Genomic DNA, 23,945 nt, shown 5'->3' with positions numbered 1-23,945 from the left:
TGAAATTGCAAGTCTTGACCCTATCCATCAATCATATGTCTCCCTTTTTATTTGTTGGGAAAAGGTTTCCCACCATGCCATCATGGGATTCCCTCTCACACTCTTTCCTCTATGATATTCTCTATACCCACCTACTCCTTATTGGCAAACCTGTTCCCCAGACCGTCATTGGTGTGGCATGTGAGATTCCTTTCCCACTTGAAATGTTAAGAATTCTCCCCCCCTGCCCCTCCCCCACCCCCACCTTTATGGGCTCTCTCTCTCTCTCTATGCCCCCATTGGTGTGGCATGCGAGATTCCTCTCACATTGTCGGCATAAAGAATACTTTCCCTAATTTTTTTCCCCTTTATGGGCTCTTTCTCTCATTTTTTTTTGGGTGAATGGAAAGTTTATTAAGTGAAAAAGTCGAATACAAACCAAAGTTCGAAAAACTAGACAAGTGGGGGACCTTTATTAAAAAAATAACTTAAGAAGATGATACACTAAAAAAAAAAAAATGGTTGATATGTCAAAAACTTGGGGGGAGGGAGAGAAATTAGAGGGAAGTCCCAATTTAAAGCAAGATGCCTATTTCTTAACATATCCGGGTTCGCCAAACAAATTGAAAAAAGTTTGTTTCTCATTTCAAAAGAAATGGCTTCTCAGATATTTTCTACAGTATGCGACCCAAAGGCCCATCGTCTCTTATTTCTCTCTTGTTGAGGATTAGGAGCCGTTTGATAACACTTCTATTCCTGGAGAGTGGTCACCTTTACAGAAGTGTTCTTTTTCGATTCCATGCTGTAAAGACACTCTGGCGGAACAGAAACAGCGTTTGGTAAAACTATTTCAGAAATGGCTTTAGAACATTAGTAGTAAGAGAAAAAAGAAGCCTAAAATTGAGAACTAAATTCTATTTAATTTTAGGGAAAAATAAGCCTAAAAAGTAATATGGCCCTTGCTCCCAGACACAAGTTGGGCAAAATAATTGCTGCACCCTTCATGAAAGGTGGAAATTCCACCATTATTGATACTTTTTGGTGCAATTCCATTGGCCTTTGCATTTTTTTCTTTTGCTTATTTTGGATGGATTGCTCAATGGAACTTTATTCACGCACATTAAAGGGGAAGGGGGAAACACACTAAATACAAACTCACATATACATGTGATAGGAATCGATCCATTGACCTCCTAGCGCTTACTCTTCAAGTGGAATCTGTAAGCCAATGCGCTAAGTATTGGATTCACTATTGGCCATTGCGTTAGTGCATAGGCCACACTGCCTTTTAGGGAACCCCCTAACTTATTTTTAATTTTTTTTCATAGTATCAAAATTATTTGAAAGGTAAAAAAGAGAGAAGAGAGGGGGGGGGGATGTAGAAGACAAAGAATAATTAGAATAAACCTCCCAAGGACAATCCTTAAGGAGGACCGAAGAGCAACAAGAACCCTAAGGCCTCAACTGGCCACAATCACAAGTTCATTCATCAAAAAAAGAAAAAAATCCTACAAAATCACTATCAAGAAGGAAGAAACCGCTAGGAGGAAGGGAGAGGATGATCTCACATGAAAACCCTAATTACCATCAAGCGAACAAAACCACTTTAGCTTTTGATTAGAAGCAAAAGCATAGAAGATGTTTTAAGGCTATATTTGGTATGCATTTTGAAATAGATTCCTTGTCTGTTCTATTTTCTCGTTTCAAGCATTCTTTTAAGCCCCAAATCTGACCCTTGGACTGGAGTTGGATCATGAAAGGGTAGGGTTTTGACCATGTAAAATAGGGGCGGAGAGTTCAATGATAGAATTCGTCATCTTGGATTCCAATCATACATCACATCACATTGGAGAAGAGATTTCCTCACCATCCTAGGCATGAAAAACTTTCTCCACATAGTAGAATGTGGCAAAAGGTTTTAAGCATGGCCATCTACGTACACAGTCATGTGCCTTCACCCGTTGGATTGGGGTAGAGAGGAGGATATCTTATCACATTTCTTTATTCACTATTCAATTTTTATTTTATATTATTTTTTGGGAGAGGGATAGGTATGCTAGCGGGTTACCCTGAAATCTTATGTGCTAGTAGAATTTTAATTGTAGGATTTGATCAACTTACATAAAACCGTTGGATCGAGAGAAGATATCCAAACTTTCAATCAACCGTTGTTACACCTTTTCTCTCTCCTTTTCCCACTCCCCTTTGCAACTGACCGGTGATGCTGTTTGACTTGAAATCCTGACTACCGTGGCCAGCTTGCAAACCGCTGCATCTACCTACCGACGTGGGATCTCCCTCCCCGCACTTGCTATTTGGTTTCAATTATGTCAGTCCCCTTCGTTTATAGCTCTCAAATCCTTCCGCCTTCCTCTTGCCGCTCCCACCTCTTCAGCCTCTACGCTAAGCTATACAAAGTCGGAATATTTATGCAGCCTCTACGCTAGTTAAACTCCCAATTTCTTCCGTAGCACTCTCCATGGTGCAACGGAAGAAAACCTTAAAGAAAAATAAAATAAAAAAACCAATTTAGTTGAGAAGAGGGTAGCAAAGGGGGTTCGCAGAAAGGTGCAGGGGTGAGGGTTTGCATCGGGCCATCCGATGACGATGGAGTCAGAACTTACAACGCCGACTTCGCATGTGCCATTGTTGGTGAAAAGTGAAAACATGTGCTGTTGGAGTCATTCCTACCATCCACATACCCTGCGGCACCCTGTTTTGAAGTCCTGTTGCACTAGCATTCTATTCCTCATATCTTTCAATCTCCCTCACAGATCCTAGTGACAATTTGAAGAGTTCTTCCATTACTGAGCTCATCTAATGGTTAATCCGCAAACAGTCATGCCACTAGAATGGGACAACATAGGCTACTGTCGAGATTCCGCCCGCAGGCCAGCGCTGCTCCAAGCAAATGGACCTGCTCTTCTCCAATTAACATTCCACCGCCTCTCCAATAGCTACTGGAGATAGAGGAGGTGACCAGGCCAGAGAGAGAGAGAGGTAACGGGGGATGGAAAATTTTTTTGGAAGGCAGGCAGAGTCGAAGACTGAGAGGAAGGGGAAAGGTAGAAGAAGAAGAGGAAAGAATACCGTGGGACGGTGGGATTGGTTAGGTTTTGTAGCAGAACGGTTTTGAGAGATCCAAACTGATCGGAACTGCCCACAAACCAGAATCAGGCCTCTTTCCGGTTTACTCCCCGGTTCGATTTAAAAAACTATGAACGTAATGATTAGGCATCCAGCTTGTTTAAAGACCAAATATAACCTGATTATGAAATAGTAACCGATTGACCGAAACCAAACGAACCAATTATCCAGACCGGGACCAACCGGTTGACACCTCACTTGTCAAGATTATCCACAACCATTAAAATAAAAACGGTTAATCTTCGTCCGCTCCTCGCCAGAACACTTTGTCTGAGAAAGTGCGCAGGAGAGAGAAGCAGAACATGAACATGCTTCTTCTGCACCCAACTCTACTCACTCCAGTACCATCAACTCACGTTTCATCTCCGCTTCTCCTCCGTCAATTTCACCACTTTCCACCACTTAACGCCACCGTCAATTCAAACACCGCCGCAACCGCAACCGCCACTGCTGGCCACATTTCTACCTTAACCTCCTCGTCTTCACCCTCGGACGACCTCACTTCCCTCCATAACCGACGCTACGATTTCACTCCTCTACTTCGTTTCCTTTCTTCCAGCTTCACTACTGGGAACAACGAATCTGTCTCGGATACCGATTCTCCCACTTCCCTCGATCCCGCCGAGCTCCGACTCGCCGAGTCCTATCGAGCGGTCCCTGGACCACTCTGGCACTCCCTACTCAAATCCTTATGTTCTTCGTCTTCTACTCTCGATACAGCTTACGCCCTAGTTTCCTGGCTTCAAAAGCACAATCTCTGCTTCTCTTACGAGTTACTCTACTCCATTCTCATTCACGCCCTCGGCCGCTCCGATAAACTGTACGAGGCGTTCTTGCTCTCTCAACAGCAGACGCTAACCCCTTTAACCTACAATGCCCTAATTGGTGCCTGTGCCCGCAACGATGATCTCGATAAAGCCCTCCATTTGATGGCTCGGATGCGCCGGGATGGTTACCAGTCCGATTTTGTCAATTACAGTCTTATCATCCAATCGCTCACTCGTACTAATAAGATGGAATCGCCGGTGTTGCAGAAATTGTATCAGGAGATGGAGTTCGATAAGATTGAGCTCGACAGCCAGCTCTTGAATGACCTCATCATGGCATTTGCTAAGGCTGGGGACCCCGACCGTGCATTGTTCTTCTTGGCCATGGTTCAAGGCCAAGGTTTGAGCCCCAAAACTGCTACCCTGGTTGCGCTAATCTCTTCTCTGGGGAATCTTGGTCGTACTGTGGAGGCTGAAGCCATTTTCGAAGAGATGAAAGAAGGGGGCTTGAAACCCAGCACCCGAGCTTATAATGCGCTTCTAAAAGGATATGTGAAGACCCGTTCCTTGAGAGATGCTGAATCCATCGTGTCGGAGATGGAGAGTAGTGAGGTATCGCCAGACGAACAAACGTACAGCCTTCTTATAGATGCTTATGCAAATGCTGGCCGATGGGAGAGCGCGAGAATTGTCCTGAAAGAAATGGAGGCAAGTAATGTACAGCCTAATTCTTATGTGTTCAGTAGGATATTGGCTAGTTATCGAGACAGAGGGGAGTGGCAGAAATCGTTTTCTGTTCTTAAGGAGATGAGGAATTCTGGTGTCCGCCCTGATAGACATTTCTACAATGTCATGATCGATACTTTTGGAAAGTATAATTGTCTTGAGTATGCCATGGATGCATTCGAACGGATGAAAGAAGATGGGATTCAACCTGACAAAGTTACTTGGAACACGCTGATCGATTGCCACTGTAAGTCAGGACGCCACGACAAAGCTGATGAGCTATTTGCGGCAATGCAGGAGAGCGGATGCTTGCCTTGCACCACAACGTACAATATCATGATCAATTCTCTTGGGGAGCAGGAGAAGTGGGAGGAGGTGAAGAATTTTCTGGGAAAGATGCAAAGCCAAGGATTATTACCTAATGTTGTCACATATACCACTCTAATTGACATTTATGGGAAATCTGGGAGGTTTACAGATGCGAACGAGTGCTTGGAGGTATTGAAGTCTGCAGGGTTGAAACCGTCCTCAACAATGTACAATGCTTTGGTCAATGCATATGCGCAAAGGGTATGTTTCATACTCTTATTTATTTACAAAACATTTATAAGAACATCCCAAACCGTATCACAAATGAAAAGGTCACCCAAGGCTTTATCTTATTTCCTGCCAATGGCAGAGCACTTGATTTAAGCCCATTATAACTTTGTTTAATTACATGAATCTTCATCCCTAATTTTGGAGTGCATCCGCAATATGTCCATGTGTTTGCATTTTGGTTACAAAAACTTACCTAAGATATGCGGATTTGGTAGGCACAATGAAAACATAGAATGTCTACAAAGTGAAAAGGAGGGGAGCAAAAGAGAAGATATGAAAGAAATGGGCTTGGAATAATAGTAGGTAAAAATTTGTGGATCAAAAGGTAATGTTAAAAGTATAAGTGATGGAATATTATTAATTACACTTTCTCTCTAGGAAGAGGGGTATCTAATATAGCTAATGCATCTCCTCAAATACGATTAGTTAAAAGCATTAAAAGACGAATTGGAACCAACAGATATTCTGATTTCAGGATTATTCAAATGATAAGAGTTAGAAGAACATGAAGGTGAAAAAGAATAGAGGATAGAGAATAGAGAATAGGAGAATGGACTTGTTGAAAGGAATGCGGAATCCTAGAATTTGCAATGACATAGGATCTTACAATAGCAAATTTTTACAATGATATAGGATCTTACAGTAGCAAATTTTACATTCAAAAGCGAGAACTTTTGATGATTTTTAAAAGTGGAAAAGTAAGGGCCAAATAGACCATTTTTTGAATTGGAGGTTAGAATAGTCATCACTCAACCCTAAGAAGTTCTAAAGTAAAAAAAAAAAACTGACAGTTGGCACGAAGTAAGTGGGCTTGAACCACTGACATTGTCAAAAGGTAAACCACTGCCTCTAATTTTCTAAGCCCTATCATCTAATTCCATATTTCTAGTGTATAGGTCAATGATAGACACATAATTGCACCAACTCTTGCGACACTGATGTAGGCCAGGATTACATGGATGATTTGAAGATTGATGCAACAACCTTAAGGTGCTACGGAGGTCCGATCATATCAAGGCCTGCGAGGGTGGCTTAAGAGCTAGTGCTAGACCATTGGACCAAGGGAGAACCAGCCAATTAGGCTAGTCTAGTTTGGTTTACTCTAGCTTGTGCAAGATATAGCCAATGCACATACTCCTAAGTCCTGAGTGGATTTCCACCTCAGCTCCTTTGACTCTTCAATATATGAAGTCTTCTTTGGCATTTGAGCTTGGTCTTGGAATTTGCATTAACACTTTGGAGCTTACATCAAGTCTTTTTTCGAAAACTCACTTTTTGCCTTTTCCAAGAGTCCCTCCTTGGAGATTAAATGAATCTTATGGAAGTGATAGAAGTTATCAATTAAGGGGTTCACAACGCTATTCACATGAACAATACCCATAACTAGATGTTCTTAGCCTAGCCTTGGAAGAAGAAATCCACCTGGAGTCTTAAAACAACCCTTGATCTTTGCACTCTCTTCTTGTATTGTTGTCTTCTCTACCAAGTCATTTGTAATTGATCCATATCATCACTTGACCATTGGACTTGGGAATTTTGCTTTGGATTGTGTAATCGGCATAGGGACTTGTAATAGAGGGTAGCTAAGTCATTTGACAACTTTTGTTAGGCCTATAAATAATGGCCAATTCTCATGTAGTAGACTATAAATTTTGAATGGAGATTGCTTAGTGCATTTCTCCTGAACCTTGAAGAGTTGTTTCATTCCTTCCTTGAAGAGTAGGAGCTTACCCTATCCCCCTTTCATATTAGAAGAGTTGCAGGACCACATCCTGGAAGAGTTGAGTTTCAGTGGATGTCAATTCTATCTTCACCTATTTTATTTTCAGAATTATGTCCTTGCTTGTGCATTGTCTTCATGAGCCATTTCAGGTACCCTATAATGTTTTTCAGAGAACGCTTTTGTCATCAAAGTTGTAGGGTCGTGAGACTTTGTTCAGTAGGCTTTGGAATCATGTCATTACGATCTATATTGAGCAAAATATCCTCATTTTATTAAGGTTGCACATTTTTGGACATTTCTGTATCTGAATTGAGCTTCCTTTGAAGCTTGTTTTATTCTCTCCCAATCCGAGTTCGGCAATCTCCTTTGGGTGGGTTGCATCAGACACACACACACACGCATATCATATTTTTAACATGTAATGAATTAAAAGCACTTTTGTTACAATAACTGATCACAAAAGCTGGAGCTGTTAAGTAAGGGCCACAACTGTGTATATCAACATGCACTAACATCCACCCACGTGTGCAAGCCCACACACAGGGGTCTTCATGTGACACCATCACATGGCACCAAGAAGGCACAACGCGTGGGGGCATAAAAACATATAAAACAACTCCTAGCACTTACCTAAGACCGAACGCTCGACCTCCAGGCTTTGATACCATATAACAACTGCTGATTCCAAAAGCTCAAGTAATTAAGGGCCACAACAATGTATATTAACACATTATAACAACTTTCATCAGCCATGAAATATGCTGCCACCTCAATATAGATTTTGAAACCAAAATGCAAAGGCATGGCTCATGGATTCCAGAACAATGTCACAAAAAGAGTGAAATGTTAATTTGCTCCTATTGGGTCATCAGACTTTATGTAACAAGTGACCTCTCACCTGTGGCTCGTGGATTTCAACGCAATCAATGGAGGCAATCTGAAAGCTAACCAAGCAGTTTAGAGTGAGATATCTTCTTTTTTTTTGGGGGGGGGGTGGGGTATAGTAGTCTTATCATATCACTATTATTGTAGTGAGCAGAAAGAAATAGGTGTCCTGTTAGGTGCTTTGCTCCAAGAGAGCCATTAGACACTTGATGTGGGAATGTGACCCTCCAACTCAATTTGGATTTAAGAAAAGTTTTGGTTTTGGTTTTGATGCAATTATGGTGGATCCTAGAGGTTATAAGATTTGAAAATTGGGGGTCTTTGATAGGATTTTACAAGAGAAATGCAACCAACTTAGGTGAAGAGACTTAGTTTATGAAATTTGAAAGCAAAATTAGTATATGTTATTGGTTGCAGTATCCAGTCGTACCATGCACACAGTTCCTGACATCTCAGGTGTATAGCATGGATTCTCTGTCTTTAAGCACACACTTTGCCTGGGCATGCCATATGAATCATAGTCCGAAATTAATTACCGAACCATGGCAAAGTTACTCCTCTTCTCAGATAATTTACCAGTCCAGGTTTAGGATGTTCTTGGTCTGTTACTTTTCATTGCCAAAAAGAGAATAAGTTCAGAGTGTATGTAAGTTGATGCTCTTTGTCTGTGTTGCAGGGTTTGTCCGAGCAAGCAGTAAATACGTTTAGGGTAATGAGAGCAGATGGCTTAAAGCCCAGTGTTTTAGTTCTCAATTCATTAATTAATGCATTCGGTGAAGACAGAAGGGATGCTGAAGCTTTTTCCATATTGCAGTACATGAAGGAAAATGTAAGTGGGTGACTGATGTTCGATGATTATCTTTTTCCTGGTTAATTTTTTTTAATTCACTTTCGCCATTGACCACATCTTACTGAAGCTCTGTTTGCTTCTTATGAATATAGGACTTGAAGCCAGATGTAGTCACATATACCACCCTTATGAAAGCTCTAATCCGGGTTGAGAAATTTGAAAAGGTAGAAACTCATACGATGCTTCTCTTAAATTAAAAGATGATTATTTTGTAGAATCTGTGCTGCTTCTTATCAAAATATGCTTTTATTAAATTTGACATCCGAATTTAATTTGATAGAATCTGAACTTTGGTTTGACAACCTAGGTCATATCTCTGGAAGGAGTGGAAGTGATGTAGGCTAGATCTGACAACCTATGATTCACTGGGGTTTCTAAGAAGTGTAGAAAAGGGTAATAGTGATAGAAATAAATGCAAGGGAAAGATGAACATAGGTTTCTTGTTGAAAGAAAATTAGATGGATCAGTATTGCTGAGAGGAAGGTCAAAGAGTTGCATAGGATTGGAGGAGAAAATCAGAGAACAAAATAGAAGAGAAATGAATTTCTTGGTCAAATAAAAAGGAGCAAGAAACAGTTATATATGACTAATAGTTGCTGAAAAAGTAAAAGTGCAGGATATGTTGCTGCGAACCACTGATAAAAGTAAAAGTGCAGCATAGGTTGTTTCGAATCACTAATTAAAGTAAAAGTGTAGCATAGGTGTAGACACTGTATTTTGGGTGGCTGAGCTATCCTCGGCACTCTACAATAGGTTGCTGCAAACCATTGATTAAATTAACGATTCGCTCTCGTCGGCTTCCCATCTCCCTCTTTGTGTTCATCACTACCATTGTCATCATAGACTGGATCCTCTCTCTATATCAACCAAATCATCCTCTCTCCTTCTACCGGCTCAACGAATGAGCTTGTGCGTCAAATTTTCGGCAAGGACACTCCGAAGTTCTTGACCGATCGATTACTTTGATAAAAAAGATATACCTTGGTTACATTTCATCTCTTCAACAAGTTTAGTAATGAGCATAACAGCCCTATTGTTGCATCGGGGAGAAGAACCTATGATTAGCTTTTCAAATGTGCACCATAGGTTGCTACGAACCACTGTTAACAACATAAGGTTGTTGGGAACCACATGTCAGTATCTTGTTGATGAAAACCACAGGTAACCATCTTCATAAGAAAATATGTTGTTGATGACATGAACAGATAATAATAATCTTCAATATCATATGATATGATGTAGATAAGTTATTTAAAGGGTTATTTTTCATATAGGCGTTGGGCCTTTGATCCCATGTGTTTTCTTTGTAATATGCCACTTTAATGGGCCCAAAATATGGTAGAAAGTAGGAAAACGAGATTTAATTCATATAGTTTAGTTAGAATCCTGTTTTAATTCTATTTTCTTTGTTATTTTAGTTTCCTAGTTAGTTTAGCTTTCCCAATTAGTTAGGATTGGATTAGGCCTTTCATTTTTTAGTATTTGAGTCAGTTTTGAGTTTTCTTTATGAGTTTGTAAGGGGCTGCGACATTATACACGAATTTGATGGAATAAAATTTTCTCTTGCTGTTTGCAAAGATTTGCCTGAGATAGGTTATGTTCATCAACTGGGATAGTTGACGGTGAGACACCTAGGCTGAGATAGCCATCACCCTACCCCCATTCTTTCCATCCTTCTCTCTCTTCTATTTTTTTATGGGTTCTTCTTGCGTCTGAAATTTATTGAATGTACTAAAGATCTTACCTGGGACTAGATCACTTGTGATTTGGTCTTACATTAATTGGTATCAAAGCCTAACTGAAAATGGATCTGGAAGTTCATTACTTTGCTGGACTGAAGAAAAGGCCTAACCCAATCACAGAAAGGTGGAAGTTTACTTTTCTAGAATTAGAAAAGAAGTTTTAGAAATGAGAGAAGAAATTTGGGGTAAGGGGTGAAATTAAATATAGGTCAAATATAAGAGTAATAGAAATTCTCCCATGTTTTTTAATCTCTTCTCTACTCGCATAGGATCTGTCGCCCAAGAGGGTGAATTCACAATAGTCTTGGTTGTTGGTTGCGGAACGAGGGGTGCGGGAGAGATAATTGGCTCCTCTTGTAGAACCACTTGTGCTTGCCCATGCTTAGAATGATCAGGGCATGATCTGGGAAAATATATGTGGCACTCAATCACTCATGCAGCATTGTTTAACTAAGCTCACCATAGCTTTGATTCAACAGTGAGTGCTAAAACTAAGCATTTGGAATCAAAATCAGCCCAAATCTAAAGCAACTAATTATTTAGCGATGCACCTTATTGGCTTCATAGCTAGTGTAGTTCTACAGAAAGAAACCCAGTAATCAGCGAGATTCTCTACATTTCGTGGGCGTCGTTGTAACTGGTATATGCATATTGGATTGGGGGTGCTAGAATGGTTCTGAGATCGGTTTCTTCACTGATCTAGATATTCCAACATTAAATCTACTTCCATTGCATAGAAGATAATCAAGATATGAACACAAACCTTCCATTGGGTAGTTTTTAGCACTTACATCAATAAGTCTAAATTTAAGATTGCTCCATTGCAACCTAGTGGTTGTGGATTCAAGTTGGGAAACAGCCTCACTGCGAAGCGGGGGTAAGGCTACGTACATTATGACCCTTCCCAGACCCCGCAGTGGCGGGAGCCTTGTGCATTGGGTACACCTTTTTTTATCAATAAATCTAATTTAAGTATGTTTGGATGCATTTCCGAACGAGAAAAGGGTTTAGGAAGTGGAAGCAAATTATAGAATCTAATAATTATTTTGGAAACAGCCTCTCTTGTGAAGCAGGGGGTTAAGGCTGCGTACGTCTGCCCCTTCTAGACCCTGCAGTAGTGGGAGCCTTGTACACTGGGTTGCTCTTTTTAGAACCTTATGAATAACAGAAGTAAAGAACTAAATCTAGTAATATTTCCCCTGAGAAGTAACGAAATTTATTGCAACTAATAAAGTAATGCTAAAAGTATATCCCCTATAACCGCACAACCTTGTCTCTGATAATTAGGGGTCTAGAAATTCTGGTAATGTTTTATATTATTAACCTGATATTGTCGATCAATACCTGGATTCTGGGCTTGAATTGTAGATCATTTGTTTTTAAATGTGCCAACTTAAACTAATTCAGCAACACTCAGAGAGTAGCAATTGGCTCTTATTTCCAGGTTCCAGCTGTTTATGAAGAAATGATTTTATCCGGGTGTACTCCAGATAGAAAAGCTAGAGCTATGTTACGGTCAGCTCTGAGATACATGAAGCAGGCACTGAAGTCATAACTGAAAACATGATGCAGTTTGGCTTAAGAAAATTGCCTGATTCAGCTACTGTATTCGATTTCATACCATTTGAGGTTGGTATCCTTGCAAATTCATTGTGCATCCCATAGATTGTTCAATGCCATGATAGTGCCTGTGCTTTCACAAATTCCTTCAATACTAATGATTTTTTTTTCCTGAGACAAAATCCTCTCTTATTTTATGCAGGAAAAGTAACTGAAACAGAAAATTGGTCTGGTTTACAGAAATGAAATATGTAGGATACTTTGCAAACTCGACCCACAAATGAGAACTTGGATGATCCACACTTTCTAATTTGTTGTACTTTTCCACATATACCAGTATATATACAAGTATATGTTTATGCATGTCCAGATGTAGATTTTTTTTTTTTTTTTTTGCATATGATCTACTCATTCAGTCATCTTATTCTTGTGACATGCTGTTCAATATACAGAAAATATGATTTCATCTAGTATTGTAGAATAGAAGATATCTACAAAAGTGGTCACATTTTCCTGTTCACAAGTGTACTGATGGATGAAAAACCATGACAGTTTCGACTTCAGAGGAACTCTGATGGATTTATTTGTCAAGTGTAATCTTTGACCTTCCAAGATCTTTTCTGTTATCGACCCCATCTGTCATATGTCTTCGACATTGAGTGATACTGAATTATTGTTGGATATAAATCACATTACTGCTGTAAACATTTCCATGTCTAGCTCAGTATCCATGAGATCGACCACCGCATTGCAACTGCCTCCACCACTGGTGTGCACCATAATTGTTTGGCTTCCACTTCCAGCTTCATAACCAAACCAAATACTACAGTGGACACAGCTCCTGCTGCTTCACTCCCACTTTTACCTTTCTCATGTCCATAAATAAACCTAGACACACTGCCACAGCTTCACCACCACTGCAACTTTGCCCCATTATTACTTCCTCATGTCCAGCCCCATAACCCACCAAGCCTGCATCATTTGCATCACAAGTGGATTTTATTTTGTCTAGATTAAGGTAGTCATATAAATAATTTGTAGAAGTCCTATATTGGACCGAGCCAACTGGGTCATTTCAACCATTCTCCTGTGACTTTGTCATTACAGGTTGATCTCTTGGCTGCCTTTTGAGAACTGAGAATTCTATATATAGTTATGAGAAAACAAATTGTTGGGATCAAATAAGGATCGGATACAGCTAATTTTTCCTGCTAATTGATCGATTTGAGTTCATTCTTTCAAATATTGGAATTGGATCGATAGAATTGATCTAATCGATCGAATTGAATTGAAATCGGTCGTGATTGATCTTGATTCTGGATGTCAATTAAATTGATTTTAGGGTTTTCTCACCTGACAGCTGGATTTTCAGATCTAAGGGGCCGATTCAAGAGTTCTTGAGACTGATTCGAATAAAAAGTAAAAATCGGCACTTATCAATTCAATCCTAGATTCTGATTGTCATAACCCCTGCCCAAGTCAAATAGAGTTTGTCGAGTAGAAAAGCAAAAAAATGAAAAATCTAGAAATACTAAAACGATTCATTTCGCCCCACTTTCTGTCTAGGCATGAGAGTCATGTTGTCTTTTATGCTTCTTTTTTCTTTTAATTTGAGTTGATATTTTTCACAAAATTCAACTTGAACGTTTTGGATTGAGCTCGAAAATGATATATTTCATGGGACACCCTATGGAATCAGCTAGGGCACGAGGCACATGGATTTAGTAATTTGTATTGGGATTGGTGTTTGTCTCAGCCAACATTTGTTCGGATCGACCCATATCAGATTGGATCGAACAGATTTACTAAGGGTATCAATCGGTCGATTTGGTTCGGTTTTGGATCGAGTTGAATTGGTTTTGGAATAAGGGAGACCAAAACCAATCCGTTAAGGAATTTTGATTTCGATTTTGATCCAGTTTGGTTTCGAATTATTTTGATTTTTCAATATCAGGTTTAGATTGGTTTATTATCATGCTTGAATCATAATAAAATTTTACATTCATAAACTGTAGTGAAGAACGATTTGACCAATAATCTTTAAATTTGAGGCTAAATCATGGTTTATCATTGTAAGGATAAGGTGACTAATATTGAAACCAAAGGATAACTAATTACTAAGAAGATAACTAATGTTGAAATCACAAAATAAACCCTATTAGCCAATCATTTATTTAACTATACAACTAATTCTGTATATAGTGAATAACAAAATCAATAGAAGCATTGTTACAATTTATAAATCAATTTCCTTATTCATAACCTCATACTCATTGATTTTATAATAATTCTTTTAACAACAAAAAATATTCTCACTAATATTGTAAAAAATGGATAACTAATTCACCAATTTATAATCTCCTAACATTTATCTTTTTTATTGATTTCATTTGGTTTGGCTATTGATCGATTTGATCTGAATCAGTTTTCAGTCGATATCAACATTCCTCAGTCTAAAATTGATTTGATTTGGTCTAAATTTTTTCAATTGATTTCTATCGGTTCTATTGATTTGAGCTAGGTTTTTAGTCTTTTGACACTCCTCAGATTTATCCCTGTTTTAGACCACCCACCTACATGGGATTAGACAGGAATCGATGTCGGGGCTCCGCAAAACCGATATCGATTACTAAAACCATGATGGGGCACGGCAAGATGCGATCCGACTTTTAAAACCCTAGCCACCCAGCCGCCTCTCAGGGGCCATTGGCAAAACCGGAAACCCTAGTCTTACTGATTACCCTATAAGAGGACTCACTTTCGCCGTTTAATAAAGCAAGGGGGGAGAGGCGGTTTGAAGAGAGAAGGGCAGGGGGAGAAAATGCAGATCTTCGTGAAAACCCTAACGGGCAAGACTATAACCCTAGAGGTTGAGTCCAGCGACACTATCGACAATGTGAAGGCCAAGATCCAGGACAAGGAAGGTAATCATCATGCATCTTGTCCATCATGAATTCATTTTTGTTTCGATTCGTAAGCATTTGATCACTTCCTTCTTCGAAACGCCTAAAAAGTTTGATCGCAATCTTCTTAGGGATTCCTCCGGACCAACAGCGACTGATATTCGCTGGGAAGCAGCTCGAAGATGGCCGTACTCTCGCCGACTACAATATCCAGAAAGGTTGGGGAAAATTTTATAGCTAGTTGATCTTCATACACTATTTCACTATTCTTCAGTCCTTTCCATTATTGTTCTTTCTCTATCATTGATTTGCTTGAAAATGAATCTTTCCAGAATCGACGCTGCATCTTGTGCTGAGGCTTCGTGGTGGGATTATTGAGCCATCACTGATGGCGTTGGCCAGAAAGTATAACCAGGACAAGATGATTTGCCGCAAGTAAGTTAATCCTTACTCCCCTTTCTCCCGAATAATTTGGTATTGTGTGCGAATGGTCAAATTTGTGTTTGGTCATCTAATTAGCACTTCACATATAAGTTCTTAGCTCATCTAGTGGTTCAAACTACTGAAAATCATGCAAAAATGACTGTGTAATGAATTCAGAGAGGGTTGAGAAGGGAAATCAATTTATTACTGGTGGAAATGCACCTCCAGTTTCAGAACACCGTAAATCCCAGAATCCTGACTATCCAAAATTTAGATGTGTAAATAGTAAAGTCTTGTATTGTTTTATGTTTTGGTTAATTTTAACAAACGCTGGTAATCTAGATTCCAACTATGACAGAGTTTCTGCTTTCTGTTTGAGTTAAAAACTCCATAAGTTCAGGTGGGGTCGTGGACTTTTCAACTCAAGTCATTGTGGGAGCCCAATATGGAAGATAATATGCGTGCAATTTATAAGAGGGCAATATTTGATAGATTCAGTTTAATCTGGTGTGATGATAGCATTTTGGATTCTTGGGATGCTAAGTGAAGCCTTTAAATAAGTAATCCAAAGAACTTTGTGGAAATCATCTGATTAGAAAACTAGAATAATTGAAATTGAGGGTCTTGAAGTATCTGTAAATATTTCTAAACCACATCATAATTCTTCAAACGGTAAGGGAAATAAATAACCAACCCAGTGTACACCCCCTTTCCAAAGTGGAAATGGAAACATAATAACAAAAAGAATAGACAGATACAATAATAAAGTTTAGAAAAAAAAAACTTGGTTTCCGAATATTACTGCTGCTAATCAGTATGCCAGATGTAATGTTTTGCCAAAGCATGGTTGCTTTGGGAACATTTAAGCTTCAAACAGTAGTCTTACTCTCTTTGGGTTTACTCCTTTTATTGCATTCACAAGTATTTGTTTGAGTGTGTCGTCTTTTATGGAATACTTCTGTTGCTTATTGCTGGACAATTTTTATTGGTATATAGATCCTAATTTCCTTGTTTCCTTTTGTCTTCTATGATAATTTTTTTTCCCAAGGGTATTTCTTGGGGTTTGTAATCAGACAAGTTTATAGATTGAAATAATTAGGACAAAACCAATTTGCAGAGCAAGGGCGTCAATATTATAAGATGACGTGATTTTTGCATTGAAGGTTGGTGATATTGACCAGAAGCGATTCTCCGTGCCTTTCAAATTTCTCTTGGTTTTGATTATGGCCTCGAACAAGTCGCTACATTCTTCCCTAGTTAACTCATTTAACCACACTTTTTTTTTCTTTTTTAAATTCAGAGTATCTTCTATGATCCTAATTTCCTTGTTCCTTTTGCCTTCTATGATATTATTTTATCCTCTCTTTTGTTGGGTATTTTTTGGGGTTTGGAAGTAGATACGTTTAGAGATTGAAATAATCATGACAAAACCAGTTTGCAGAGCAAGGGCGTCAAATTTATAAGATGATGTGATCTTTGCATTGAAGGCTGGTGATATTGACCCAAAGTTGCGATTCTCCGTGCCTTTCATCTCCCTTGGTTTTGATTATGGCCTCGAACAAGTCGCTACATTCTTCCCCACTTCACTCATTCACACACAATTTTTTATTTATTTATTTATTTATTTTTTTTTAAATTCAAATCATCTTCAAAGATCCTAATTTCATTGTTCCTTGTCTTCTATGATATTATTTTATCCTCCCTTTTTTGGGTATTTGTGAGGGTTTGGAGGTAGATGTGCTTAGAGATTGAATTATCAGGACAAAACCAATTTGCAGAGCAAGGGCGTCAAATTTATAAGATGACGCGATCTTTGCATTGAAGGTTGGTGATATTGACTAGAAGTTGCGATTCTCCGTGCCTTTCATCTCCCTTGGTTTTGATTGTGGCCTCGAACAAGTCGCTACATTCTTCCCCACTTTTTCACTCATTCACCCACAAATTTTTTTTTATTATTTTTTTTAAATTCAAATCATCTTCAAAGATCATAATTTCGTTGTTCCTTTTGTCTTCTATGATATTATTTTATCCTCCCCTTTTTTGGGTATTTGTTGGGGTTTGGAAATAGATATGTTTAGAGATTGAGATAATCAGGATGAAACCAATTTGCAGAGCAAGGGCGTCAAATTTATAAGATGATGTGATCTTTTCATTGAAGGTTGGTGATATTGACTAGAAGTTGCGATTCTCCGTGCCTTTCGAATCTCTTTTGCTTTTGATTATGGCCTCGAACAAGTCGCCACATTCCTCCTCACTTCATCACTCCTTGACTCAGGATTTTTTTTTATTACTTCAATTACTTCTAAGATCCTAATTTTTTCCTTGGTGGCTTTTTGTCTTCAATGATATTATTTTCTCCTCTTTTTTTCATTTTTTGTTGGGGTTTGTAGATAGATATGTTTAGAGATTGAGATAATCAGGACAAAACCAATTTGCAGAGCAAGGGCGTCAAATTTATATGATGGCGTGATCTTTGCATTGAAGGTTGGTGATATTGACTGGAAGTTGCGATTCTCCGTGCCTTTCAAATCTCTCTTGGTTTTGATTATGGCCTCGAACAAGTCGCTACATTCTTCACGCCTTGACCTAGAAGAATATTCTTTTATTCAATTAATCTTCTAAGATCCTAATTTCCTTTTTCCTGCTTTTCTGTGAAGCTTCCTTGATCTGTTCAGTGTTTTATGACCTGTTTATGTTTTCTTGTATTCCATTTATGTTTTTTCAGCTTATTCAAAAGGCAAACTTTATTCATGGTTCTCATTAGTTATTGATCGCATTTATTCTTTTTCCTGTCAATCTTTATTTAAGAATTAAAAAAAAAAAATTCCCATGTTTCTGTCTTTGATCTCAAGAATCAAGTTGAATCATTGATCTTGAATAATCCTCAGTTCTGCTTAGTTCAACCTCATTTCATATGCTATACTAGTTGTACTCTCTTAAATTCTTTCCAAATCTCAGCTGCTACAACCCTACCCTGTTTTCCTAGTACTACAAGGAGTTCTGTACACCGATGACAAATTCTCAGATTCCTGAGAGCTCTCACATGCAGGAACCTTCTAGCTCTCACATGCAGGAGTAGTACTTGATCATGATTAGAAAATCAGGTCAATCAGATCTTTCTATTTCATGTTATTAAATTTCTCCTTGAATGGTTTATTCTACTCTGTTCTGGAATTCCTGGTTTTAAGTCTTTCTAGTTTTCTCGTTTGGGATTGAATTGCATTGGCGTGTCAATATTTTCTCCAACCATTATATCATCATTGCTCAGGTTCTTGAATTAAAGTAATTTGATTTTCTCAATATAAATGTGTATCCATCCAGCAGTACCCCTGCCTATAATGATAGAAGTAAATTGTCTTTGCGGCTCTGGAAAATCTCTCTTTTCCTCCCAAATTTTTCTTGCAATGTCATCATTGCCTATCTATCATGAAAACCCATTTGCTCTAATTCTCTCTAACTTCCATTATACAGCTCCTTCCATTACCAAATCTGTGGGTGTAATTTCATTGTCCATCCTTGTTTCTTTGTGTCCGTTCTTTGTATCTAATTCAAAAAATCTAGTGAAATCTTTGGGTTTATCCCTGGTTGTAGGTCCAGCTTTATTTTTTAAAGCTGGTATAGGTCCATTTCATATCTTAACTAAGAACGTAAATGTTGATTTGGAAAAAAAGAAAAGGAAAATTTTAATGAATAATTCCGTGATTAAATACCATTATTTATTAAAAGAGAAAAATAATAATTATAACACCCCATTTTATATCATGGTTCTGTTGCAAAATCTTGTGTACATCGCTTCCACTGGAAAGATTCTTTATTTTGAACAGTATCAATCAATGCCATATGGATTGGTTGATATGACCATTTTCTGGCAGATCCTTGCTGTCGGTGTGAACTGTTAAACCTTGCTGATGATCTATGATCATGATGCATTGTATTTTTGTTGCTAATGAACTCCCCCAACCCATGATTGGAGGGATAAAATCAGGGGAGAGACATTTTGACAATTATGGGACAAGCATTTCTTATCATGTGATACTATCTTGTGACGTAGATTTATGCAATGTGGTTGTTTCTTATGCTAGGTGTTATGCTCGCTTGCATCCTCGGGCTGTTAACTGCAGGAAAAAGAAATGTGGGCACAGCAACCAGGTACTTTGTGTTATATTGTGCACTTAATTCCTTTTTGTATCTCATTTATTTTGGTCATTAACGGTTTATTCCTTTGTTATTTTAACTGCAGTTGAGGCCAAAGAAGAAGATCAAGTAGATGCAATGGTGAAGGTTTTGGCAGCCCATGGTGGTATCTTGGTGGATATATTTTAGGACCATTTTTGGAAACCATTCTTGAGACGAAATTTTATCATATCCCTTAAAACTTCGTCGCGTGAATTTTGTGTTAGCCATTTCGTGTTTTGACCATGCCGAGTTGCTGTTTTAGCAAATTTCAATTCCAAATGACAATCTCGCACCTCATCTGGAGCACTTCATGCCTATTATTGCATGCCATGATATTAGTTTTTTGCATTCTGATCGAATCCTTGTGCCCCTCGGCTTGTAGCATGGACACTCTCCCATTGGGCAATGATTGGCATAAGAGGAATCCATTGATTTGTACAGGGTTCAGGGCTTTAGGCTGATCCTGGTTGAATCTGGAATCAAAATTGGAATTGTTTAAGGTCAAAACCAATTGCCGATTGTACTTGAACCTATAATTGAAGAGGCTTTGCATAATCTGATTATTTTACCATATGGAGATCTGAAAGGTTAAAATGGAGCACCAAGCAATGAAGCTTCTAGTGAGTTGAGACAGATTATAGTATTATGTCTTTCCCCATGGCCATGGTAGCGCTTCAACTTTCTGTTTTAGAAACCCAGTTTTAACTCATAAATATGTTAATTCTTTGTAGCAGCGTTAGAAAATTCGAATCCCTGATACTGCAGTGACAATAACCATTTTATGAGCCATGCTCTCTATGGGGATTTCTTTTTCAGGTCTTCACATTACTAATTATACTATCCAATTAAACCCATCCCATAGAATTCATTTGAGCGTCTTATGTTGAGGTCTGTTCTTTCGAATGGGGGCCCCAGAAGGGATAACGCGTGGGATGGCAGTGGATCCAGTGCTACGTGAGGAGTGGGGGAAATATAACATTTCAATGGTCTTTTATATATAGAAAGGGGGAGGAGGGGATGGCTAGAGCGAAAGGACAACTGGGTAGCTAGCCACTCTAATGGCCTATGCTACAGGATTTGCAATGAGTTTATCACGACTCTGTCTGATCATTTAGGCTTTATTATCTCTAGCATTTATTCATAGTTCATGTGTTTATATACAACTGTAGGTCACCACTATACAAACCAAAGAAACAAGCCAGAAGTGAAGAAAGCTATAGTAGGGGGATAAGGGAATGTCCTTCCACTTTTGATTCAAAAGCAGTATCTGGCTGAGACTTAAAAAGAGTCTTGGATTGGAGAGGTTTTCGTGTGGCTAGGTTCAATTTGCTCTTTAAGACCATAACAAAGGTGAGTGCTTTGATTTAAATTTGAACCTTGTGCCTCTCCTAATCTGTATTTCTTCCAAGCTACTCAGGAACTCAGTGCCTCCAAAACGTTTGCTGATTCAGTGGTCTTGGCCAACACTCTGTGATCCGCAGTAGCAAGACAGGGTTGTCTCCTTGGCTGGTCCATGGACTCAATTCTTCCTGCCATTTTCAGGTCCTGTGAACTGAACTACATATGAACAAGTTTCCTCTTGGGTGGTTATTTTAATTCCAGAAATCCCACCATTCTGATTCAGTGGATGACTGACCGAAGAGATCTCCAGAATCAAAACTACACCAATTTTCAGGTGATGTCAATGAATCATCTTGGGGTTCCACCATGTTGAGTTCAGGTTCTTTCTCTCCTAAACACTCGGGAATTTTGCCTTCATCTTCTTCCAGTTGGAGGCCATACTTAGCTTCAGCTACATGTCTTGCGTTTCCATTATCCGAGTCCCCATCTGTACTGTTTCCACCCAAATCAAACCTGCTCCAGCTACTCCCTCCATGTTGCTTCTCAAGCAGTTCGTTCAGTTTCTGCAACTGTTCAAAACCCAGATCTTAGAATCTTTACATGAAGAACAATTAGTAGAAGAAGAAGAAGAATTTGGAAGAGAATAAGGAGGGGTATACCTGTACTACTAAGGACTGCTTTTCTTTCTTCAAAGACTCGAATTTGGAAGCTAAAGCATCATAATTGTCTCTCAGTAAGCTATAATCTCGCTCAAGCTGTTTTGATTTCCATCGAGCTCTTCTATTCTGGAACCATATGGCAATCTGGCGAGGATGTAATCCTAGTTCTCTTGCTAGCTGAAGTTTCTTCATGGGCTCAAGCTTTGACTCAGATTCAAATATGGTTTCCAAAGACTTGATTTGTTCATCACTGAAACGCCTCTTATTCTTATCCTTTTTCTTCTTCTTCCTTTCGTTCATCTTCATGATCACTAGTTCTGCACCTGAAACAGAGCTACTCATGTGGGTTGGCTCTGAGGAACATAGGGAAGGGAAGAGATGGGTTTATAATCTCTCTCTCTCTCTCTCTCTCTCTCTCGATATAGGATGATATGGTCTATGGCTCTATACCTATACGGGTGTGTACGATGGGGGAGAGATTCCAATTCCCAGTAGTGGGGCGTGGGGGCTTGGTGGGGCAAAGCTGCTGGGGGCTGAGGTCATATATTGGATGGAGCCATTAGGAAGTGGCCATCTGTCTGGTAAAATTCTTCTCGTCAAGATTGTCTTTATCTTTTGATGGAGCTTGGGGGTTTGGTGCCATGAACGTGTCAGTGGATGGGTGGTTTAACGTAGCAGAGTGTGGGGACGTATGCTTTCAAGTTTGAAAGCAGTGATAGCGTAGTCGCTTTCATGGAGAGAGGGATGGTGAAGTGTCTTCTTTAAATGGCATATTATATATGTACAGGTGCCGATTATCAATGGAGTTGTAGGAGTCTAGATCATTCTATCTGTACCTGTACATGTACCCTTAACCTACAATTAGGTGATGACATGTGTGATTTGCCATTCTTAATGGTCTTGATGATGGCATGTGTCCTAATGTCCTATGCCATTTTTAATGGTACTTGATGATAGTCTGAAAATATATGGAGAGCAAGAGAGTGGTTCTTTGGGAGTCTTTTCTTTCCTAACCCAAATTAGGGATAAAGATATATTCTACCAAAAGAATAAAAAAGGATAAAGATATCTTTTTCACAAGAGAGGATAGAGAGATATAAACTCAATGGACCGCTGGTGTAGACTACACCCTCGCATAGAATTCTTTTTCTAAAAAAATATGGGGAAGAGGATAGAGAGATATAAACTCAATGGAGCGTAGGTGTAGACTACACCCTTGGATAGAATTATTTTTCTAAAAAAATATGGGGAAGTGTTTTTCCTCCGAGATTGTAGTTAATCAACACCCTTGCTTTGATTTAATTTATTGGGGGGGGGGTGTGGGGAGGTCATTTTATAGGGAGGAGGAGAGAGATATACACAAGAACATAAGTATAGGATGACGCTTTTGGATATGAAACTTTCTTCCAAAAAATATGGGAAAAAGAATATTACCCTATTGGTGCAATCGCATGCTAGCGCAATGGCCAAAGGGAGGGCACGCGAGAGCATCATTCAGAGCATTTGTTTTTGGGAGTGGGGAAATGCAAACAGGTAGCATTCTTCTCCCATAAAATATTTATAAAAGCAAGATATATATCATCACCTAGTGGAACAAGAAGTGTAAACACAAGCACAAATAAGGGTGTTAACAGGTCGGTCTGGCTCGATTTTGGTTCGAGTTGAGTCGGTTTCGGCATGGGAAGGTTGAAACCGAAACTGAACAAATAAGGAAATTTTAGTTTCGGTGCGGTTTGGTTTCGGTTTGTCTTTGGTTTCTTAAATCAGTTTGTAATTGGATTGGTTTCGATTTTTGGTTCAGTTTGTATTCAACTTTCCATACAAATGTATACAAAATTATGCAAAATTTGATTTTTTTTTTAACGAATTTTGGAGTGTTTTGGTTCTTATCTATTTGATTTGGATTTCGGTCTAAGTTTTGAGTTGGTTTCGATTTGGTTTCAGGTTCATCTGGTTTTCGATGCGGTTCGGTTTGGTTTTGGGGTTGCAATACTCCAAACCGAAATCGAACCAATAAGGTTTCGGTTCGATTTGGTCCGGGCTGTTATCAATTTGGTCTGACCAGCTTTACCGGTTCAGTTTAGGGTTTGACACCCCTAAGCACACACATCTTATCCCATTTTCTGAAGGATGGAGATGATTATCTCAACCCTAGAAATTATGTGATTCAAGTGGTGTGAGATGAGATCAACTCTTTGTATGGGAAGGCTTCGTGTAAAGTTTCTTGGTGACATAATATTTTGTTTCCATGAATACCTTTGCATGCTAACATCGGTATGGAATCAACTCCCCATATGTGGGAAGAGTACCAACTCTTCATGAATGGTTTGGGGACAACATGTATCCTTTTCATCTACAAATGCCCTCTAAACTCTCTTAATGGTAGGATGGAGGGGCATCTATAAAAGCAAATCATGAAATCGTGCTTGAAATCTTCATGTTATTTTTTTTTTGGGGGGGGGGG

The 23,945-nt window shown here is 39.0% G+C and overlaps 3 protein-coding genes and 5 non-coding genes across 9 annotated transcripts; 7 read left to right on the top strand and 1 right to left on the bottom strand.

Moving 5' to 3' along the window:
• Positions 1-3,364: 3,364 nt before the first annotated feature.
• Positions 3,365-12,570, top strand: LOC122060446 (pentatricopeptide repeat-containing protein At5g42310, chloroplastic). 2 transcript variants are annotated; one of them, XR_006134404.1, is made up of 5 exons: positions 3,365-5,189; positions 8,504-8,656; positions 8,770-8,841; positions 11,864-12,048; positions 12,182-12,570. XR_006134404.1 is itself a non-coding variant. In XM_042623535.1 (4 exons), exons 1-4 carry the CDS (start codon positions 3,429-3,431, stop codon positions 11,972-11,974), a joined length of 2,097 nt encoding a protein of 698 aa, XP_042479469.1. In that variant the 5' UTR covers positions 3,365-3,428; the 3' UTR covers positions 11,975-12,049. The 2 variants fall into 2 exon arrangements, 1 of the variants encoding a protein (XP_042479469.1); XM_042623535.1 differs by lacking the exon at positions 12,182-12,570 and having other exon boundaries at positions 11,864-12,049.
• Positions 12,571-14,715: 2,145 nt separating this feature from the next.
• LOC122060448 (ubiquitin-60S ribosomal protein L40) lies at positions 14,716-19,798 on the top strand. The gene is made up of 5 exons (XM_042623537.1): positions 14,716-14,903; positions 15,014-15,100; positions 15,215-15,317; positions 19,388-19,454; positions 19,546-19,798. Exons 1-5 carry the CDS (start codon positions 14,801-14,803, stop codon positions 19,570-19,572), a joined length of 387 nt encoding a protein of 128 aa, XP_042479471.1. The 5' UTR covers positions 14,716-14,800; the 3' UTR covers positions 19,573-19,798.
• Positions 16,422-16,553, top strand: LOC122062217. The gene has a single exon (XR_006134845.1). It is a non-coding gene; the product is annotated as a small nucleolar RNA snoR86 (small nucleolar RNA).
• Positions 16,746-16,878, top strand: LOC122062222. The gene has a single exon (XR_006134850.1). It is a non-coding gene; the product is annotated as a small nucleolar RNA snoR86 (small nucleolar RNA).
• Positions 17,083-17,215, top strand: LOC122062218. The gene has a single exon (XR_006134846.1). It is a non-coding gene; the product is annotated as a small nucleolar RNA snoR86 (small nucleolar RNA).
• On the top strand, positions 17,417-17,551 carry LOC122062220. The gene has a single exon (XR_006134848.1). It is a non-coding gene; the product is annotated as a small nucleolar RNA snoR86 (small nucleolar RNA).
• Positions 17,743-17,877, top strand: LOC122062219. The gene has a single exon (XR_006134847.1). It is a non-coding gene; the product is annotated as a small nucleolar RNA snoR86 (small nucleolar RNA).
• Positions 19,799-20,591: 793 nt separating the features above from the next.
• On the bottom strand, positions 20,592-21,916 carry LOC122060447 (homeobox-leucine zipper protein ATHB-12-like). The gene is made up of 2 exons (XM_042623536.1): positions 21,482-21,916; positions 20,592-21,391 (listed from the first exon to the last, which is right to left on the bottom strand). Exons 1-2 carry the CDS (start codon positions 21,821-21,823, stop codon positions 21,074-21,076), a joined length of 660 nt encoding a protein of 219 aa, XP_042479470.1. The 5' UTR covers positions 21,824-21,916; the 3' UTR covers positions 20,592-21,073.
• Between the last annotated feature and the right edge of the window lie 2,029 nt (positions 21,917-23,945).

Source organism: Macadamia integrifolia, chromosome 14 (assembly GCF_013358625.1).
Source record: "Macadamia integrifolia cultivar HAES 741 chromosome 14, SCU_Mint_v3, whole genome shotgun sequence".
NCBI lineage: Eukaryota > Viridiplantae > Streptophyta > Magnoliopsida > Proteales > Proteaceae > Macadamia > Macadamia integrifolia.
This window is presented reverse-complemented; position numbering and strand designations above follow the sequence as displayed.